Source organism: Corythoichthys intestinalis, chromosome 10 (genome assembly GCF_030265065.1).
Source record: "Corythoichthys intestinalis isolate RoL2023-P3 chromosome 10, ASM3026506v1, whole genome shotgun sequence".
NCBI classification, from domain to species: Eukaryota; Metazoa; Chordata; class Actinopteri; order Syngnathiformes; family Syngnathidae; genus Corythoichthys; species Corythoichthys intestinalis.
The window spans coordinates 24,954,763-24,973,121 of record NC_080404.1 but is presented as its reverse complement, the minus strand read 5'-3'; the positions used below and the strand labels follow the sequence as shown (position 1 = coordinate 24,973,121).

General features: G+C 40.2%; 1 protein-coding gene across 2 annotated transcripts in view; it reads left to right on the top strand.

The window, feature by feature from the left end:
• Positions 1-638: 638 nt before the first annotated feature.
• The window catches only part of LOC130922520 (cGMP-dependent protein kinase 1), a 208,608-nt gene continuing 190,887 nt past the window's right edge, over positions 639-18,359 (top strand). Inside the window, exon 1 of one of the 2 annotated variants that reach the window (XM_057847305.1) lies at positions 639-1,011. In XM_057847305.1, the coding sequence (XP_057703288.1) occupies positions 755-1,011 (257 nt within the window). In that variant the 5' untranslated portion in view covers positions 639-754. Of the gene's footprint in view, positions 1,012-13,032; positions 13,723-18,359 lie in introns of those variants that run through there. The other variant, XM_057847304.1, reaches the window with a different exon arrangement.

Genomic DNA, 18,359 nt, shown 5'->3' with positions numbered 1-18,359 from the left:
TTAAGCTAAGGAATACAAAATACAAATTAATGAAGTTAATATGTAACAAATTTTTGCCATGCTATTTAAAGTTTAGATACATTTTACAATCATTTTTGTTTGTCATGTTTAATTTAAAAAATCATATGGAAATACTTTTCTATGCAATTATAAATACTCAATTATGTTATTGTATTTTTCAGACAATATGCAGTCATAATGTATGATTAAGTGCAATTTAAAAAACAAACAAAAAATCAATAATTTTGAATGGATGGCATCAGAAATCATCCTTGATTTTTTTTTTTTTTTAATCAAAAGAAAGTGTTGAGCATCGCTTGCAAAGTGAAAAAAAGCGAACAGTTAACGTGTTGCGCGTCAATGAAATGCATTATCTCCGCGTGCTGCTCCTATTAAAGAAGCGCAAATATTTGTTGACTTTTTTTTTTTTTTGCAGGGCTAAAGAGGAAGAGGAAGGTGGGGAGGGGGGGTCATGAAGAGCCGCTGTCATTGGTTTTCTCAATGAGCCATCAGCCCCCGCCTTCCTCAGAAAAGAAGAGAAGAGAAGCGAGGCTCGGCCGGCTAACGTCGCTCCATCTGGCCGCTTCACGCTACGTTTTGCTCGGCTCATCCAAACAAGTGGAGCCGCCGTGGCCGACGGAGGTGCACGGTCCGGGTCTGGGTCTTGGTCCGGGGGCGGGGACCTCGAGCGACAAGCCACGTCTTTCTGGCTTTTTCCTCTGGCGGACAGGACTTTTTCTCACGTGCCGCCAGCATGAGCGAGCTGGACGAGGACTTTGCCAAGATCCTGCTGCTCAAGGAGGAGAGGATCCGCGAGCTGGAGAGGCGCCTGGTGGACCGTGACGACGAAGTGCAGGAGCTGAAGCGGAAGCTGCACAAGTGTCAGTCGGTGCTGCCCAGCGCGCAACTTCTGGGCCCGAGGACCCGGCGCGCGCAGGGCATCTCGGCCGAGCCCCAGACTCACCAGGACCTGTCCAGGCACACCTTCCGGAAATACGCCAAAAGCGACTGGTAAGAACTTTCTCCTTCGGATGACGCAGCTCCCCGGAAAAGCGCTCCTAATTGATCCGATCCATCACGCGCGCTTCCCGGGGGAGGCGGGGAGGGAAGGAGGGGGCGTCCGTCCGTCCGGAGGAAGTGTGATGCATTATTGGCTTTTAGTAGCCCAAGTGCTTGTCTGAGGATATTTAATACTCCATTAGAAGAAGACCAGATGCTTCCTGCCTGACCCGTCTGAACTCCTTGACCGCCATTGACGGCGAAAGACGTCCAAGATTGCTGCCATCTCTCCCAGTTCAAAATGGATTGACGTCTGTCGCTGTCAATGGAACCCAATGATAAAAAAGTAACAAAGTAAATAAACTTTACTAGACTTTTTATCAAAAATAGATACACATTTCGTATACCCTGCCATCTAGTGGAAGTCAATCAAACTGTTCTGACTGTCACTATATGTCACAAACGTAGAAACAGGTCAGCCCCGGGTTACGACGTACCCGACTTAGGTGATTTCGACTTTACGACACTGGGAGTCTCCAGTTTTGTTGTTTTTTTTTAACCGCTTAAACAGTGCCTAGTTCTTGCTGTGTCAGGATCCCCACCTCCCCCAGTAGCGTCACCGCCGTCCTGCAATTCCTGATGGCGTCAGGTCCCACTTCGTTGTTCTCATGCTGATGCTGCTGCTGCTTCCCGCCGGGGTGGACTCCTCTTGCGAGTCCCGATCCTTTATTTTGAGTTCGGACGGCGGGCTCGTGTTAAGAGAGGGGACGCTGGCGACCGGAGGGGCGTGATATCCCACTTCTCTTGGCTCCGTACTCTTTCCTTAGCGCCCTTTTCTCTCAGCGTGGCGACTCGCTTGCGAGTAAAGCACCAATAGATTTTATTATTATTTTATTATTTTTAATTTTTTATAAAAAGCCTAAATAGTCGCATATAACAGCAATTAACACAACGTACTTCACAGCATCTTATTTTTTAATTTATCCTATTAATATGACGTATAATAGATATTTTTGGACAGTTATTTTGAGGTTCGGGGGTATCTTGGAGTACTTAAAGCAGGGGTCCCCAAATTACAGCCCGCAGCCCGGATACGGCCCTCCTCCACATTTGGTCCGGCCCCTTGAATAATACCAGAGAGCATTTTGATTTTTTTTTTTTTTTTTTTTCAATAGTGTTATTTATTTCCTGGCTTTTTTCTGTGAAGAACCCAGAGAGGGTTATTTGGTTATTATCTATTTAATTAATAGTGTTATTATTATATTATATTATATTGTATTATATTATATTATATTATATTATATTATTATTTTGTATTTTATTTACTTTTGTTCCGTGAAGAATCCAGAAAGGGTTATTTGATTGGGGCCTTCTGAAAAACAATAATTTTTTACATTAAGGCACTCCTGCAATCGTCACACTTTTTCTGTTACAAACTGACCCCGGCCCCTCATCAGAGAAGGGAAAAGTTATGTGGCCCTCACAGGAAAAAGTTTGGGGACCCCTGACTTAAAGGGTTAATTCCGATTTACGTAGAACTTCAGGTTACATTGCCAGCCTAGGAGCGGAATGGACTACCTGTAGTGTGAGCTTTCTTTGTAATGTTTCACAAAGGTTAGACCCCCAAAAAATATTTATACTGTACAGTACATATAATATAGGAATTGACATACAGTTTCTGTCTGAATATTTCACATTTTCAATAGACTACAAAGATATGAATTTTCTTATGACAGCATTGATTTACATGCATCAAATATTTATTCCATAATCTTTTCAAATGTGTATTTAAGCTGTCTAGTTTTTCTGTTGTAATTTCTCTACTTTTTACAATATCACTGCCAATCTTCATAATCACTTAGTCATGCTTTAATTGAATTTTAAAAAAGAAATGGTGTCAAACTATTGTCATTTCAAACTAATTATCCGAATGGAAAAATTTTGCTAAAAAATGAATGGCGTTCTGGAGGAAAAAAAAACTGATGGGAAACTTTTGTTCAAACAGTGAAAAGTCTGTGAGCTAAGTACTTATTGGCATACCCCCCTCCCCCGAAGAAAAAAAATCTGACAACAACAAACTCCGTGGTACACTCGAAATATCAGAAGCACCTCTGTTTATGTAAATCCCAGTATGACCCAGTTTTTCAAGATAACGATCGGTCCAATGTTGTGAGAAAAATTTGAGCCTATCAGCATTGGTATCACTGCCAGCACTCCCAGATCAAATGGATTGGAAGTCTCCTCGTGGTCAACTTATTTATCAACTTATCAGTGGAAGAATAAGATTGGACAGCACATGATTGGACGTCGATCATCGTCAACAAAGAGTTAACTGACATCCAGAGTGCACGAAAATTCCCTAAGGGCCGCCGCCAACATTGAATCGCGCCAGTACAAAATGTCTCGGAAAACGTGATAACGCCCCCGCGTGTCATCCATATGCCATGAAGCGGAACCGGCGCGGGTGATGTAACTTGTTTTCTCACAGCGGGCACCTGTGTCATACATGTCTGACATGATACGACCCCCTCCTCCAATCCCGACGTATTCCGGCCTTGGCGCATTAGAGCGGCGGCGTCATCGGATTACCGCACCGGATCCGGTTTCGATCGATCCGCATAGGAAAAGGGCTGAGCTAGGGATGCTTGGGGAGGTGAAATTGAAAGCCCGGAGGTGCTTTGAAGGGCACTGAGTGGGCCTTTTTTTATCATGGCAGGATGTGTGGGAGGGGGCGGAGTCACAGCTTGATAGGAGGCGGCATGCTGACATTAACTTGGTTTCATCTTGACGCTGTCCACTCTTGCTGGTGAATGTTCGTGTTGCAGTGTTTGACAGTGACAGACCTCTATGGTGTCCAATCAAGTCCAGCTGAATAAATGTTGGCTGATTTTTGCAGTTGTAGTGTAATTACGAACTTCCTCCTGTACATGAAGGCGCTCGGTCTGTAAGTTTGTGCTCAAGAAAACTCAAAAATGAAAACTGGGATTATTATATTATCAAACTTGTAGGATGTTTGAAATGATATGAAATGTAAGAGGTGATTAAAGTTGGGGGTCATGAGGTCAGAAATGTGTTCAAGATAACTCGAATGAATGAATGGATTGTTATCAAATTTGCAGGATGTTTGTAATGTGAAACAGAAGAGGCCATTACGTTTGGGGTTATGAGGTCAAAGTTCACAGAAGTCTGAAAAAGAATTATCGATAACTTGATCACGTATTATTTAATTCAAATTGGTTGGGGTGGAAGAGAAAGGGTCAAAGGTCACAGAGGTAAGAAATATGGCGATTCTTTGAATTTGGCTGCTTAGGCAGAAATGATGTCATCAGCATGTGTAATGAATTGCCTAATGAGGCAAGGGTTAGATCAGGGGATGTCATCGTTGATTTTTAATTGAAATATGTATTTATACTGAATCATTATTATTATTCTTATTTTTACTCATCATTTATTATACAATTTCACATTTATTTAGTTAATATTTTATCCTCAACTGCATGTGTGCCTGTGAATCCCTTCAGGATTTTTGGGTTGTAAACTTGACTATGCTTTTTATCTAAGATACTTTAGGTTAGTAATTTCCAATTATTTTTCTCTAACGCAACCCAGGTAGAAGGTTTTTCGCACTGCTGACTCTCCACCACGACTTTAAATGTTATCACTTGTCACGTTATTTATACAGTGAGGAGCAGAAGATTTTACACCCCTTGTGATTTTGCAAATTCACCCACTTAGAAAATAGGTTGAGGTCTGAAATCATAGATGCATTTTCACTCATAGAGACATAATCTAAAAATGTTTTTAAATAATTTATTTGTAATTTACAGGGGCTCATACGTATTTGTACCCCTGAGAATCAGGAATAATTATGACACTCAAAGAGTTGTCAGTTTACCTCAAAAAAAGTCCACCTTTACCCCATGGTTAGCCACCCACCCACCACCAGAGGTGGGTAAAGTAGGCAAATATTTTACTCAATTAAGAGTAGCCTTACTTCAAAATAATATTACTCAAGTAAAAGTAATCATCCAAAAAATGTACTCAAGTACAAGTAAAAAAGTATTTGGTGAAAAGAATACTCAAGAGTAACATTGTGAGTAACTTTTTATTTTTCTTGTTTTTTTGTTTTGTTTTGTTTTTTTCAAACAATGGTATTTTTTTCTGAGCACAAAGTTATATATATGGACTGTTTTTATAATGATACTGTACAATAACCCATTACATAACCACATTAAGCCAAATGAAATACAGGGGGGGAAAAAAATGGAATTCCGACAACAGAAAAATAATTACATAAATGAAACATCAATCGTCAAAAGAGCATGACTGACCTCTGGTGGAGAAAATAGTTCCGAGTTTGAATAGTGAAGAGTTCCTTCATAATTACTATTTTGAAATTAAAAGGATCATATCTCCGGTTTTCCGCGGTCAATCAGTGCCAAATAAAAACTGGGAGAGATTTTAAAATCCGCGGGTTAGAGTCATGTTGAGGGCAGCTGTCTATATCAAATACTTCATTTTCTTAAGGTGTTTTAAAGACACCACATGATTGAACAGGCTGGCGTGAAGATAGAACAGCAAGCTTGCGTCTGATTGGTATAATGGAGTCATGTGATTATTGTTGTGACGTCTCATTGGTGAAATCTGTAGGGAAACCCCTGGTAATACAACAGGCACGTCTCTAGTCTTGGCATCTCTGGCCCAAAAAAAATCATAAATCTAATATGTAGAATAAATTTGTATCGGCTGGATGTTGCCTGCTACGGCTGGGGACCCTGCCCTGCCCTGGGCTTGGTGGGCCGCTGGGGGCCCCATGGCGTGCCGTGCCGGCTGGGGGGCTGCGGCGGCTTGTGCCCCGGGTGGGCGGACAGGGTTGGGGACGGGCGTGGGGTTGGTGGTGCGTCCCCTCATGCCATCCCTGAAGGCTGGCAGATGGGCGCGCGGGTGACGAGGGCTCCTTTGCTGGGCAGCGGGAGGAGGGATGGGCTGCGCTGACTCCGCCACCTCCTTCCCCCTCTTTCCCTGGTCAACAGGCCACCCACATGGTGTCAACCGGAAATACATTTAGCTGACAATAGCACCAACATATTAGTAGTTAGTGTAGTTAGGCTTTCAATGTATTTCTTGTATGTGTTTCTTTTCTTTCTTCTCTTGTGTTTCTTTTCTTCTGTTCCCCCATAACCCCATCCTGTTCGCTGCTTTGTCATAATAAACGAAGTATGTTGAATGATCACAATGGGAGTATGTCAGACTCTCAATGTGAAACATTAAAACTGCTCAGACTATCCGGGCACTTAGACTTCCATTCTCCGTGTCAAACAGCTGAACAGGACAGGTTAAAAAAAAAAAAAAAGTAGAATAAAGAGGAAAAATGTAACGACTCTTGTGTAGCCCAAAGTAGCGGATAAAGAGTAGCGTTTTTTCTTCACAAATCTACTCAAGTAAAAGTTAAAGTATAGCTTAGTAAAACTACTCTTAGAAGTACATTTCTCTCAAAAAGTTACTCAAGTAAATGTAACGGAGTACATGTAATGCGTTACTATCCACCTCTGCCCACCACCTGTTCAAGCACAATATTGTCACCTGTGCATCCCACAGTCAGTCATAATCCTACTGCTACCATGGCAAGACCAGAGAGCTCTCTAAAGACACCAGAGAAAAAAAATGTTGAGCTCCACAAAGCTAGAAAAGGCTATGGGACAATTGGAAAGCAGCTTGGTGAGAATAAATTAACAGTTGCAGCAATTAGAAAATGGAAAAGGCTAAACATGACTGATAATCTAGCTCAGACTGGGGCTCCATGTAAAATCTCTGCCATGTAAAATCTCTCCTCGTGAGGCATCACTCATGATGAGAAAAGTGAGGGCACAGCCTAGAACTACACGGCAGGAGCTGGTCGATGACCTGAAGAGAGCTGGATGCACAGTTTCAAAGGGTACTTTCAGTAGAACACTACGGTGCAAGTGTTTAAAATCATGCATTGCTCAGAAGGTTCACCAGTTGTACCCAGTACATGTGAAGGCCCGTCTGAAGTTTAACAGGCACCATTTGTATGATATATAGGGGTCATGGGAGAAAGTCATGTGGTCAGATGAGACCAAAGTAGAACTTTTTGGTGCAAACTTTACCCATCGTGTGTGGAGGAAAAAGAAAGATGAGTACAAACACCATCCTCCATAGGGGTGAAAACATCATGCTTTGTGGCTGCTTTTCAGCAAAGGGGACAGGACGACTGTACTATATGAAGCAGAGGATAAATGGTGAAATGTATCGTCAGACTTTGAGCCACAACCGCATTCCCTCAGTCAGAGACTTAAAGATGACTCGTGGCTGGATCCTCCAGTATGATAATGATGCGAAGCACACAGACAAGCTGACCAAGGAGTGGCTGCGTAAAAAGCATATCAAGGTTCTGGAGTGGCCTAGCCAGTCTCCAGACCCAATCCAATAGAAAATCTTTGGATGGAGCCAAAACTTTGTTTCTCAACGACAGCCCTGAAGCCTGACAGATCTAAAGAAGATTTGTGTGGAGGAATGGGCCAAAATCCCTGTTTCCATATGTGAAAGCCTGGTTAAGAACTACAGAAAGCGTCTGACGTCTGTAATTGCAAACAAAGGCTTCTGCACTATATTGGCTATATATAATATTGGCACAGATTTTCTCAGTGGTACAAATACTTATGAATCCCAGTAAATTACAAATAAATTCTTTAAAAATTATACAATGTGAGTTCTGGATTTTTTGGGGGGATTGTGTCTCTATTAGTGGAAATGCATCTATGGTTGAAATTTCAAAACCCTATCTATTTTCTAAGTAGGTGAGTAAGTAGGTGCAAATACTTCTGCTTCTCACTGTATATACTGTACACCATATATTAAAAAAATATATATATATGGACTGTATATATATATAAAAATAATATGTGTGTGTATACAGGGTGACCCAAAAAAAGTTTACATTGCCATAATACAACTTAAATGCCATGTTTATTCATCTTAGAATTAGAATTTAATCACAAATTATACATTATTGTAAAGAACATGTACAGTACACTCTATTTTTCAATGTGTCCTCCCTTAAGTGTCACAACAGCCTCCAGGCGCCTGCGGAACGCTTGACAGGTCTTCTTTATGTATGATGCTGTCATCTTTTCCCAAGATCTAACAATGGACCTCTCCAAGGCTGCCACAGAAGTTTGTGGCTTCTTACAGGCACTGTCCTCCACAGTTGCCCATATGCTATAATCCAGGGGATTGAGATCTGGACTCTGGGGTGGCCACATATTACCTTGTCAATCAACTTTTTGGTCCGCACAGATCGGGTTTTCCAGACCCAGGTTTTCGTGAGGCTGTTCCAGTATCTTTCAGCTTCTTTTTAACTTTGTAGACTGCACATCTGGATATTCTCAGATTTGCTGCAATCTCAGTAGGTGTCAGACCGGCACGCAGCAATTCAGGTACAGCTAAAGTTTTCTTCATTTTCAGCAGAAGCACAGGAATTGTAGAGACGAGAGATTACCAGCTGCATTGAGTGACCTTAATGAATCACTTAAGCATGACAACCTATTTAGATATGTTTCAATGGCTTTTAAACAAGCAGTCAACTGAGTGTAAACTTTTTTTTTGGGTCACCCTGTAGAGGGATAGATAGTAAGCTTGAGAACGATAAAACCGATACGACCAGATATCCGGTTTTACAGGTGAGAGATACAAGTGTATCGATAGTAAAGATACCATTCCACAGTAATTAGCCATTAAATTTTCAAAGAACCGATAGTAGAGATAGGATTCGGCTATCGCAAGCACAACAATCGGCGACTAGTGCTTAGTACAATGCATTGCTTAATATAATACTTTAGCTTTTACTTCACATGCTGCACTTGTGTCATGCACCACACAGCGCACTTAGAATGTGACCGCACGCATGATAAAATATGGACAAACACCACTCACAGTCGTTGTTGCCTCATCTTCCCATCATGCATTTCGGCAGACCCGCTAGTAGTCGCCGTCATTACGTGATCGCCACGGGCGTGTCATAACAACGCGAGAGCTAACGAAACCACAGTAACGCACGCTCCGTAGCGTTTTCTTCACAGCCCGAAGCTAAAAAACGAAGCAACATGCTAAAGCAATGGACAATTGGACGCCAGCGACGTGCAGCGATTGATTTTCAACGCACGAGTAAAACAAAAGTCGGACTTTGAAGTGATGAAGGCAGCCAGATCTGTATGGAACAGAGCTAGTGTGAAGCGGTACAGAGATTGTGAGTTTTTAACCCTGAAAAATAACCCACTACAATGGCACGACCTGCTGGAGATATTGTTTCCACGAAACACAGTCTACTTAAACATGAACATGTGGATCAGTTGAGCTTCCTCATGAAAAATCTGCCCTTTAAAAAAGATATGGAAAGTGATGAGGAATAAAAAATGTGGAAGCACAGGCATGAGTGAATGACTTTGCTGTGCATAAGGTTGAAGTAATGATTACTGACCTGTCTGTCTAAAATGCCATGTTTTATTCCCCCAATTATACCAGTGGTAAAGCATAATTTTTTATTTATTTATGATAATAACACTAGCAGGTTTAATTTTTTTTCGCCCGTAAAAATGTATCGTTTTTTAATTGAATCGTAACCTGTGTATCTAGATACATATCGTATCGGCTTCATGCCAGAGATTCCCAACCCTAATAGATAGATGTCGCTGTGAGCTTTCCTGTATTTCTTTATGTAAAGTAATGTGTGAACTCTGTTATGAACTGTATAAGAGTAAAGATGTTGCTGCTGGTTCCTCTTCATTTTTAAAAGTCATCATTTAACTCCATTATTTACAGTAAGAGCAAAGATGTTTTTATTTGATAAAAATTCTGATTGAACTATGTTATTTACCACATAAGTAAGACTAAAGATGTTGCTGCTGGTTCTCTTTTTTAAAACTATTGATTGAACTCAGTTATGTAAGTGTATAAGTAAGAGTAAAGATGTTGTTGCTGGCCTTTTCTTTCTTAGGTTTTTTTTTTAAAAACATGGTTGAAAAAGTAGCAAGCCACTCATCCACTTAAAAGTACAGTGACTTTTAATTGAAATAACGATGATGGCTTTTTCATGATTGCTAGGCAGAAATTAATTAAACGAATCAAATGAATTCAAATTCAAGGACTTTGCTGGAAAAATACTGCCTTTGAGTGCTTTTGTGCTTGTTTTTGTTGGTGCTGGGTTGCAATCCCTCCCTCAAATTGCATCTTTTGTCTTTGCTCTCACAACCTACTTCCCAAATTGTCCTCCTAAGCCATCACGTGATGTTTGCATGACAAGAGCCATGCCATCGCCTCCTGTTCGCTTGAGCCTTTAAACTGTAATCTCTTTAACTGACGCTAGAGAGCAGCTTTGCTCCATCTTAATGACTCGCTTTGTTTTTGAAGCCAGTTTTTCTTTAATTTATTGGCTGCCATTGGCAGCGGTAGACTTTCAATCCATTTGAATTGGGAGGGATGGCAGCCACCCTCCCACTTCAAATGGATTGACGTCTACGAGTGATAAACTAATGCAAATTTACAGCAGATAGATGATTGGACGTCACATAATTGGACGTCCATCAACTTCAACAGCAAGGAACGAGTTAAGACCAAAACAAAGAAGTGTTTTGCGCTCCTGCCGGCTGTGTAATTGCTATTTTGTTTGCTCAGATTGGCCTTGACAGTTTATTTCTCGGCTAAATTTGGGCGGCAGATGACTTTGGCGATGCGCACATGAGGCTCAAGATGAGAGCGAGGGATGTTTTTGGGGTGCATCACACTTTTGGGGATTCCAAAAGCCTCGACGTGGAGGAGATGATGATTTTTTTTACCCTATAAATAAACACATGATGCTTAAAATGGATGCAATTTTTTTCTCCAAGGGTTACGGATTGGTCGCCAGTCATTCACTTTCATGTAAAAAGTCTACACACCCCTTTTGTGACATTAAAATATAAGATATAAAATGAGAAAGATAAATTGATATTTGATACTAATGACTATTCATTAGTTCATTCATTTTCCATGCCGCTTTTCCTCACGAGGGTCGCGGAGGTGCTGGAGCCTATCCCAGCCAACTACGGGCAGTAGGCAGGGGACACCCTGAACTGGTTGCCAGCCAATCACAGGGCACACTAATGACTATGTTGGTAAAAAAAAAAAAATCTATGTAACTTTATTAATTTAATGTAAAGTACGATGTTGTCAATATGTCGGTTGGTTCGTTACTTCATGGTTATTTTGCTTTTGAGTTATTAGTTTGTTGATTGGTTATATTTAGTTAATTTGCCAAGTGGTTTGTTGTCACTTCAGTTATTTTGGACATAGGTTGGTTTGCAGATAATTTAGTAAGTGATAGATAATATTTTCTGTGATGAATTAATGAAGTGCAGCAGGGACTTTTATTATTATTATTATTTGCTTACTATTTCCACCTAGTTGGTTATTTTTGGTTGATTTGTTATTTTAGTGAATTACGAACATTTTGATGGTTGTTTTAGTTATTTGGCATTTAATATGTTGGTTATTTTGTTTTGCAATGCAAAATGCAATAGTAAGGTAGGATTTTTGCTAGGCTATTAGGTTGGTTATATGGCTATTGGTTGATTAGTTGATTCGTTTTTTTTTTTGTTTTTTTTTTAAGGTGATCGTCAATTAATTTTTTTTTTTTTACTACTATTATTATTATTATATCTACACCTTTTATGTAATTTTATCAGATTTGCAGAACACTTTGCGTTGAAAATGCCAGATTATTATTAACTCATTAGCTGCCATTTACGGCACTAGACTTCCAGATTGTATTTTGATATTTAATTTTTATATTTAAACACTTACATAGCTCTGATTGGCTGTTGGCGAGAGGGCGTATTGATTGGCAAGTGCTTATATTCAGATCTGGCGTATCCGTGGCTGAGTAGGCGTATAAGAAGGACAAAGTGGGCAGGTAGTTGCATAATAAGATGCTGTGTGACGTTACACTTTCACTGATTTCAAGTCTGCTTGCTTTTAGAGTGTTTTGACTAGTGCTGCAACAATTAATCAATTAACTCTAGTAATTTGAAAAAGCTTCGAATCAAATTTTGCTGCTTCGTGTGTTCATTTAATTAGAGTGGCGTTGTCATGGTTTGTTTTGAAAGTGTTTGTATTTAGTTTTATTGATCTTAGTGGTTACACTGCCCTCTAGTGGCGACAGTGCATATGACGTAAGTCATCTAACACAGCTGCTCCCTGTTAAGACCAACATTTGATAAGTTTTTGTTTGAGCTAATATGTTCATTATGCGTTCATAATTTAGTTTAGAGGTATATTTAGCCGTTTTTTTTTTTTTTGTGAGAATACGTATTTGTTTGAACGATTTGTTAAGAGCCTTGTAAAAACACGTTAGCATTTAAATTGGCGGACTTTTGCTATGCAAGATAGCCAATTGTTCTTTTGTTGTACTTGGATCCTCATTTATTTAATTTTTATACCGTTTTGAGGTTATACTCCGGTATTTTTAATCTATTTTTCAATGAAAGTGCGATTCTGTATAGTTTGAAAAAACACTCAGGAATTTTATTTTGTATTCGCATTGAATGCTTTTTTGAAAGTGCAATCTTAGAAAGCCTTTGTTTTAATCTCTTAAAGTGTATTCTCCAACGCATGAAATGTTCTTAATCCGATTACTCGATTATACGAACTAACTAGTAGATGGATTAATCGAATACTAAAATAATCGATAGCTGCAGCACTAGTTTTGACTGAATTTTTTTTTCTTTTTCTAAAATGGTTCCAATCAATTAATCACATAACCATGTAAGGGCTATTCTATACACGGAACGGGGGGGGGGGGGGGGGGGGGGGAAATTCAATGCAAGATAAATCCAGCATATGCTGGTTTCCGGTTTTGCTGGATTTCTGAGGATTGGTGGGAAAGTCTATCTGTTGGTTAATTGATGAGTTATTGAGTTATAAGTTATTTGGATACTGATTCATTAGGTCATTTGTCAAGTGGTTGTTGGTATTTTTTAATGTCAATGTTAATTGGTTATCTGCTTGGTTGTCCGGTCCTGCAGTGGGGTGCATTTATTCTTTTTGTGAGGCATCAAAAAGACGCACGATTGGATTCGAAATCCTTTATTCATTCCCATTCATTGTCAAGGGATGCACCGCCCCTCCGCATCCTGTAGGCGCCCTTCTCCGCTTGCGACTGTCAGCCTCACGAGAATCCAAGACAGGCGAGGAGGAGAGCAAGAGAGAGAGAAAGAGACCCAGATAGAGCGAGCGAGCGAGCGGCGGAAACTTTGCATGGTCGAGAGCATGCCAGGAACCAGCGCGTAAAGGCACCCGCGGCCGGGGCTGTGGATGCCGGATAAAGTTTGTCGGCATCTCGGAGGACCTCCCCCGACGCGACATGGGTACCCTGCGCGATCTGCAGTACGCGCTCCAGGAGAAGATCGAGGAGCTGCGGCAGCGTGACGCGTTGATCGACGAGCTGGAGCTGGAGCTCGATCAGAAGGACGAACTGATCCAGAAACTACAGAACGAGCTGGATAAGTACCGCTCTGTCATCAAGCCGGCCACGCAGCAGGTCCACAAGCAGAGCGAACTGCACTCGGAGCACCAGCGCACCAAGAGGCAGGCCATCTCGGCCGAGCCCACCGCCTTCGACATCCACGATCTCAGCCACGTCACGCTGCCTTTCTACCCCAAAAGCCCACAGTAGGTCGACCACCTGTTGCCTCACTTTTTTTTGCGCTTTTACGTCGAGCACCAGTTGGACGTCACAAGTCGTCTTTATTCGTGCGCAAATCACTGTCGGTTGATTTAACTTTAACTCTTTCAGTGCCCTTGACGGCAATAGACGTCCAATCAGTTCGGACCGTGGGGGAGGGGGGAGGCTGATTGGACGTCTGTCACTGTCACTTATTGTGAGGCATGTCATGGTCTTTACTGTTACAGCTAGGCTGACTTTTGCTGAAACAAAGGCAGAGTACAGCCTGGACTTGAGCTGTCAGCAGTCAATCACAGGCTGCCAATAAAGACAGACAGACAGACTTCGGTTCACATTGTCACCAAAGTCAGGTGGATTTACCGTTACGATGACAGTGACTGATGGGAAGTCTTAAAGTGCAAAACTTTGTCACTCTACTTCCTTTCCCAAACAGAAGACAAAGCAGATATGTTGCACTTTGCTAAAAAACAAAAACTCAAAATATCATACTTCCATAACAACAAATAACACGTTAATATTACATTTTACTCTTTGAAGTTGCCTTTCCTGAAAAGTTTGAAAAAAATAAAACATATTTCAAATTTTCCTAAGAATTGATTATTTGATTCAGGTGTTGGACGAGGGAGACATGGAAAACACAACAAGAAAAGTGGCCCCGAGGTCCGGATTTGATGAACCCAGCCTATAGGCCCTAATTCATAAAAGATAGACGTCCAGTCAAGCGGCGTTCAATTATCTTTCTGCTGTGAATTTAAATGTTTTATCACTAGTATACGTCCAATCCATTCTAGCTGAGAGGCTGAGCATTTGTTTATTCGCTGCCAAACCTCTCATTTTGAATGGATTGGACGTCTACTACTATCAATGGCTAGTTTGAGGTATAAAAAAAGCACATCAAAAGGAAACTAAAAAAGTAAAAAAAAAAAAAGAAAAAAAAACTTTAAAAAAAAAAGTAACAGGCAATTAAATTCAAAAGAAGACTAAAAGAGTTAAAAAAACAAAACAAAGTAAAAACAAAATATATTAATATAATATATATATACATAATAAGCAACAGTCAAATAAATAAAACAAAAGTTTAAAAAGTACAAAAAGAAAATAAAAAAAACTAAAAAAGTAGGAAAAAAAGACGTCGTGGCGTCCAACCATCCTTCTGCTGTTAATTTCAGTGATCTTAAAGCTAGTAGACTTCCAATCCATTTGAAATGGGAGCTTGGCAGTGAATGAACATTGGGCGTTCATCGCCGTCAATGGCATTCAAGAAAAAAATAAATAAACATTGCACTTTCCAAAAAAGAAACACTGTGTATACTTCACATTTCTGCTTCACTTTTCAAAAAAGAAGACAAACTGCAAATTTGACACTTTATAAAATACGGCATTAAAATGAAAACCAAAGTTGAAATGTAATTCTTTCATTGCACTGAAAAAAAGAAAAACCTTTACTAAAAAGAAGACAAGTTTTGTGGTCTGTCTGAATCAATTCTATTACGGGCAATGAGAAGGCCAGTTGTTTGAGGATCGTTAAGCGAAATCGAACTGAAGCGTCTGTCAGTGACAGGTCATAGAATCGGCCACTCAAGCACATCTGCGCCCAATACGTCTATTCTGCTAAGAGTGCGGGAAGGTAAAAGGTAACGACAAGGGGACGAAGCCTGCTTTGAGACAAGCGTGAGTGTGCCAAAGACACTTTAAACAAACTGCCAGTAACCCGGCGAGAGTTCTCCCAGGCCCGGCTGCGTGTTTACCTTCGGATTCGGGCCGGATCTCTTCCTCCTTTCGTTGGCGTCAGCGCAGACTCTGGGAAAAAATTTGAAAGCCTCGAGTGCCGTTCTGCAGTGATTTTCAGTGAATTTATCCCTAGTAGACGTCCAATCCACTTGAAGTGGGAGTGTGGCACCAAATGAACTTTATTTTGGAATGGACATTAAACTGACCGGCCACGAATGTCAAATGTACGAGTGGTGCTGCCACCTAAAGCTATCTAGTGTAAACAGGTATAGCACAATAGCATACTTAGTTTTGCTCAAATGTAAACATATCTAATATCTTCTAATAGTTGTAAGTGGTTTTGAATTTGATGACATTAAGGTCTCGTTCAGCCTGGCAGGCAAATTCAGATTTTTAGCCTATCCAGAACTGGATGGCTCTTTTGCAGTCTGAACAGTCACAAAGCACAGAAATCCGATTTTTGCGAGACGGAGTGAAACCACATATGGGAGAACGTTTCATATCCGATATGGACAAAAAGCCTAGGTTTATACCGGAGGTCTCAATGCACAAATCCGTTTTTTTGTTGTTGTTTTTCCGACTCGAGTCAAACATTAACTTGATGGTCGATCTGGGCCACATTTTTTCCAAAATGTGGTTGCTGTCTGAACTGTCAAGTCCCCCAAATTGGAATTCATGCAGTAATTAACGTCAGCAAAAAGCAAGAGAGACAGGGCGCTACGTTAGCGATGGAGCTGTGCATTAGCATTATTGCCTAGCCTTAATCCGGCTTTTAGGGAAGAGGCGAGCTTGACAAGTCATACAAAAATAAAACGGGGGAAGGATAAGTCTGAAAATGCTCAATTTTCTTTCTGTGCTCCAAATGAGCAATATTTCAAGATTGCTTACGTGGCCAAAAGTAGGCTGTATATATGTGCTTTCTATCCATATAAACTTTAAATTAAAAAAAAAAAAAATCTATCAATCTACCTACCTACATACCTACATACATACATACATACATACATACATATATATGGCGGAAAACAGTCCGGTAACTTGAAGTTCCGTTCTGAGACCCCCAATTTGGCCAAATTTCAAAATTGTCCGATATTAATGTGTGATACATCATTAGCCTGGTACTCCAGACTCACTGCTGTTCCAGCTATTGAGTCTGGCCACATTAAGCGGATAAAATTTCCAGGGCGGAGCAAGCCACAGCAAACAGACAGCGGAGTGGACCAATCAGCAACGGGCGGGACGAGGGACTTGCGCGCGGAAGTAAACATACGAGGAGAGCGGAGTTTATTCAACATGGCTAGTGCGAGACAGACTATTGTCAATGACTTGTGTCGATGTGTTTTTGGTAATTTAAAACTAATTTTACCGTGGATTGGAACATATTCTCGGCTCTCCTGTTCGCCATCCGTGTTGTTGTGGAGACGACTTCCGACGCGGAAGAGTGACGTTGCTCGTTAAGAACACGTCACGCAAATAAACGAATCTGATTTGTCGATTGATTTTGTACTTGCTCGAGAGGCCGTTAATGGGCTGGGTCCCAGACTATACTCTCAGTGTTTGGAAAAACACAGGGAGAACAGTCTGGCCGTGCCAGGCAAATACATCATTGGAAAGCTTAAAATCTTAATTTTCTGGGGGAAGAAAATTTTTGAACAGGAGGGCTTTTAAAAAAATGTTTTATAAACAGCAAAACCCTAACTGGAGGCGAGAACACGCAAGAGCAGAATTAAAGATGCCACGATTTTAACGAGATATCATCGTATACTTACCTTGTTTCGATCCAAAAATTTCATGTAGCATGTATCACCGAGTGTCAAGACACAGCTGTGAATGGCCACAGCCGGATTTTTGGGGGATTTTATGGGTGAAACAAGGTGATATAAAAAGGGTCGCGTTGCAGAAATCGCAGACGACAAGGAGTGGTCAAGATACTGTATATTTACCCTTTTAAATGTTATTTTTCAATTTTTCTTCGTTTGGATCAATTATTTATCATGTAACATATCGGGGAAAATGTGACAGTAACAAAAAATACAATTAAGCCACAGTTATGAGGTAGATATCCGTGACTCTTTTACAGACACCAAATTTTTCATTGTGACGTCATTTGTTTAAAAGTATAAAATATGCGGGTGAATACTTTTTTAAAGTCGTTTTTTTTTTTTTTTTTTAAACAAGATATTAGTCATCAATTAATGATTCTAAGCTAAAAATGACAGACATTTTGAATAATAAATATAATTAATTACCTATGTTTTATGGCTGGGTTGAAACAAATGCGGTTGTGCGACGTCTGTAAACGGCGGTTTCCAGGGTAAAAGGGACAAATTAAAAATAGTTCGGCAGCTTAATGCGCCATGAATCGTACAACAGTTATTTTGGCTTAAAATACAGCAGTTTATTTTAAAGAGGGGTGCAAGAGCAGAAAATGCTTTTTCAGTCTTGTCTGCGTTTTCCGCCATATATATTTATTTGTGTGTATATATATATATATATTATATATATATATATATATATATATATATATATATATATATATATGTATATATATGTATATATATATATATATATATGTATATATATGTATATATATGTATATATATATACTGTATATATATATATATGTATATATATGTATATATATGTATATATATATACTGTATATATATACTGTGTCCTCTTTTTGGAAATATGACCACTCTAAAATGACGTTGAGGCAGCATTTGTTTTGATTTCAGTTTGCACAGCGCATCTCGGACTGCGAATTACGGTAGTGTGTATGCATGTTGCTTGAACATGCTCAATGGACAAAGGCAGTCTGAACAGGCACACCAAAAAAACAGATATGACAAAAAAATCTGAATTGTGCATTAAGGCCTGCGGTACGAACCTA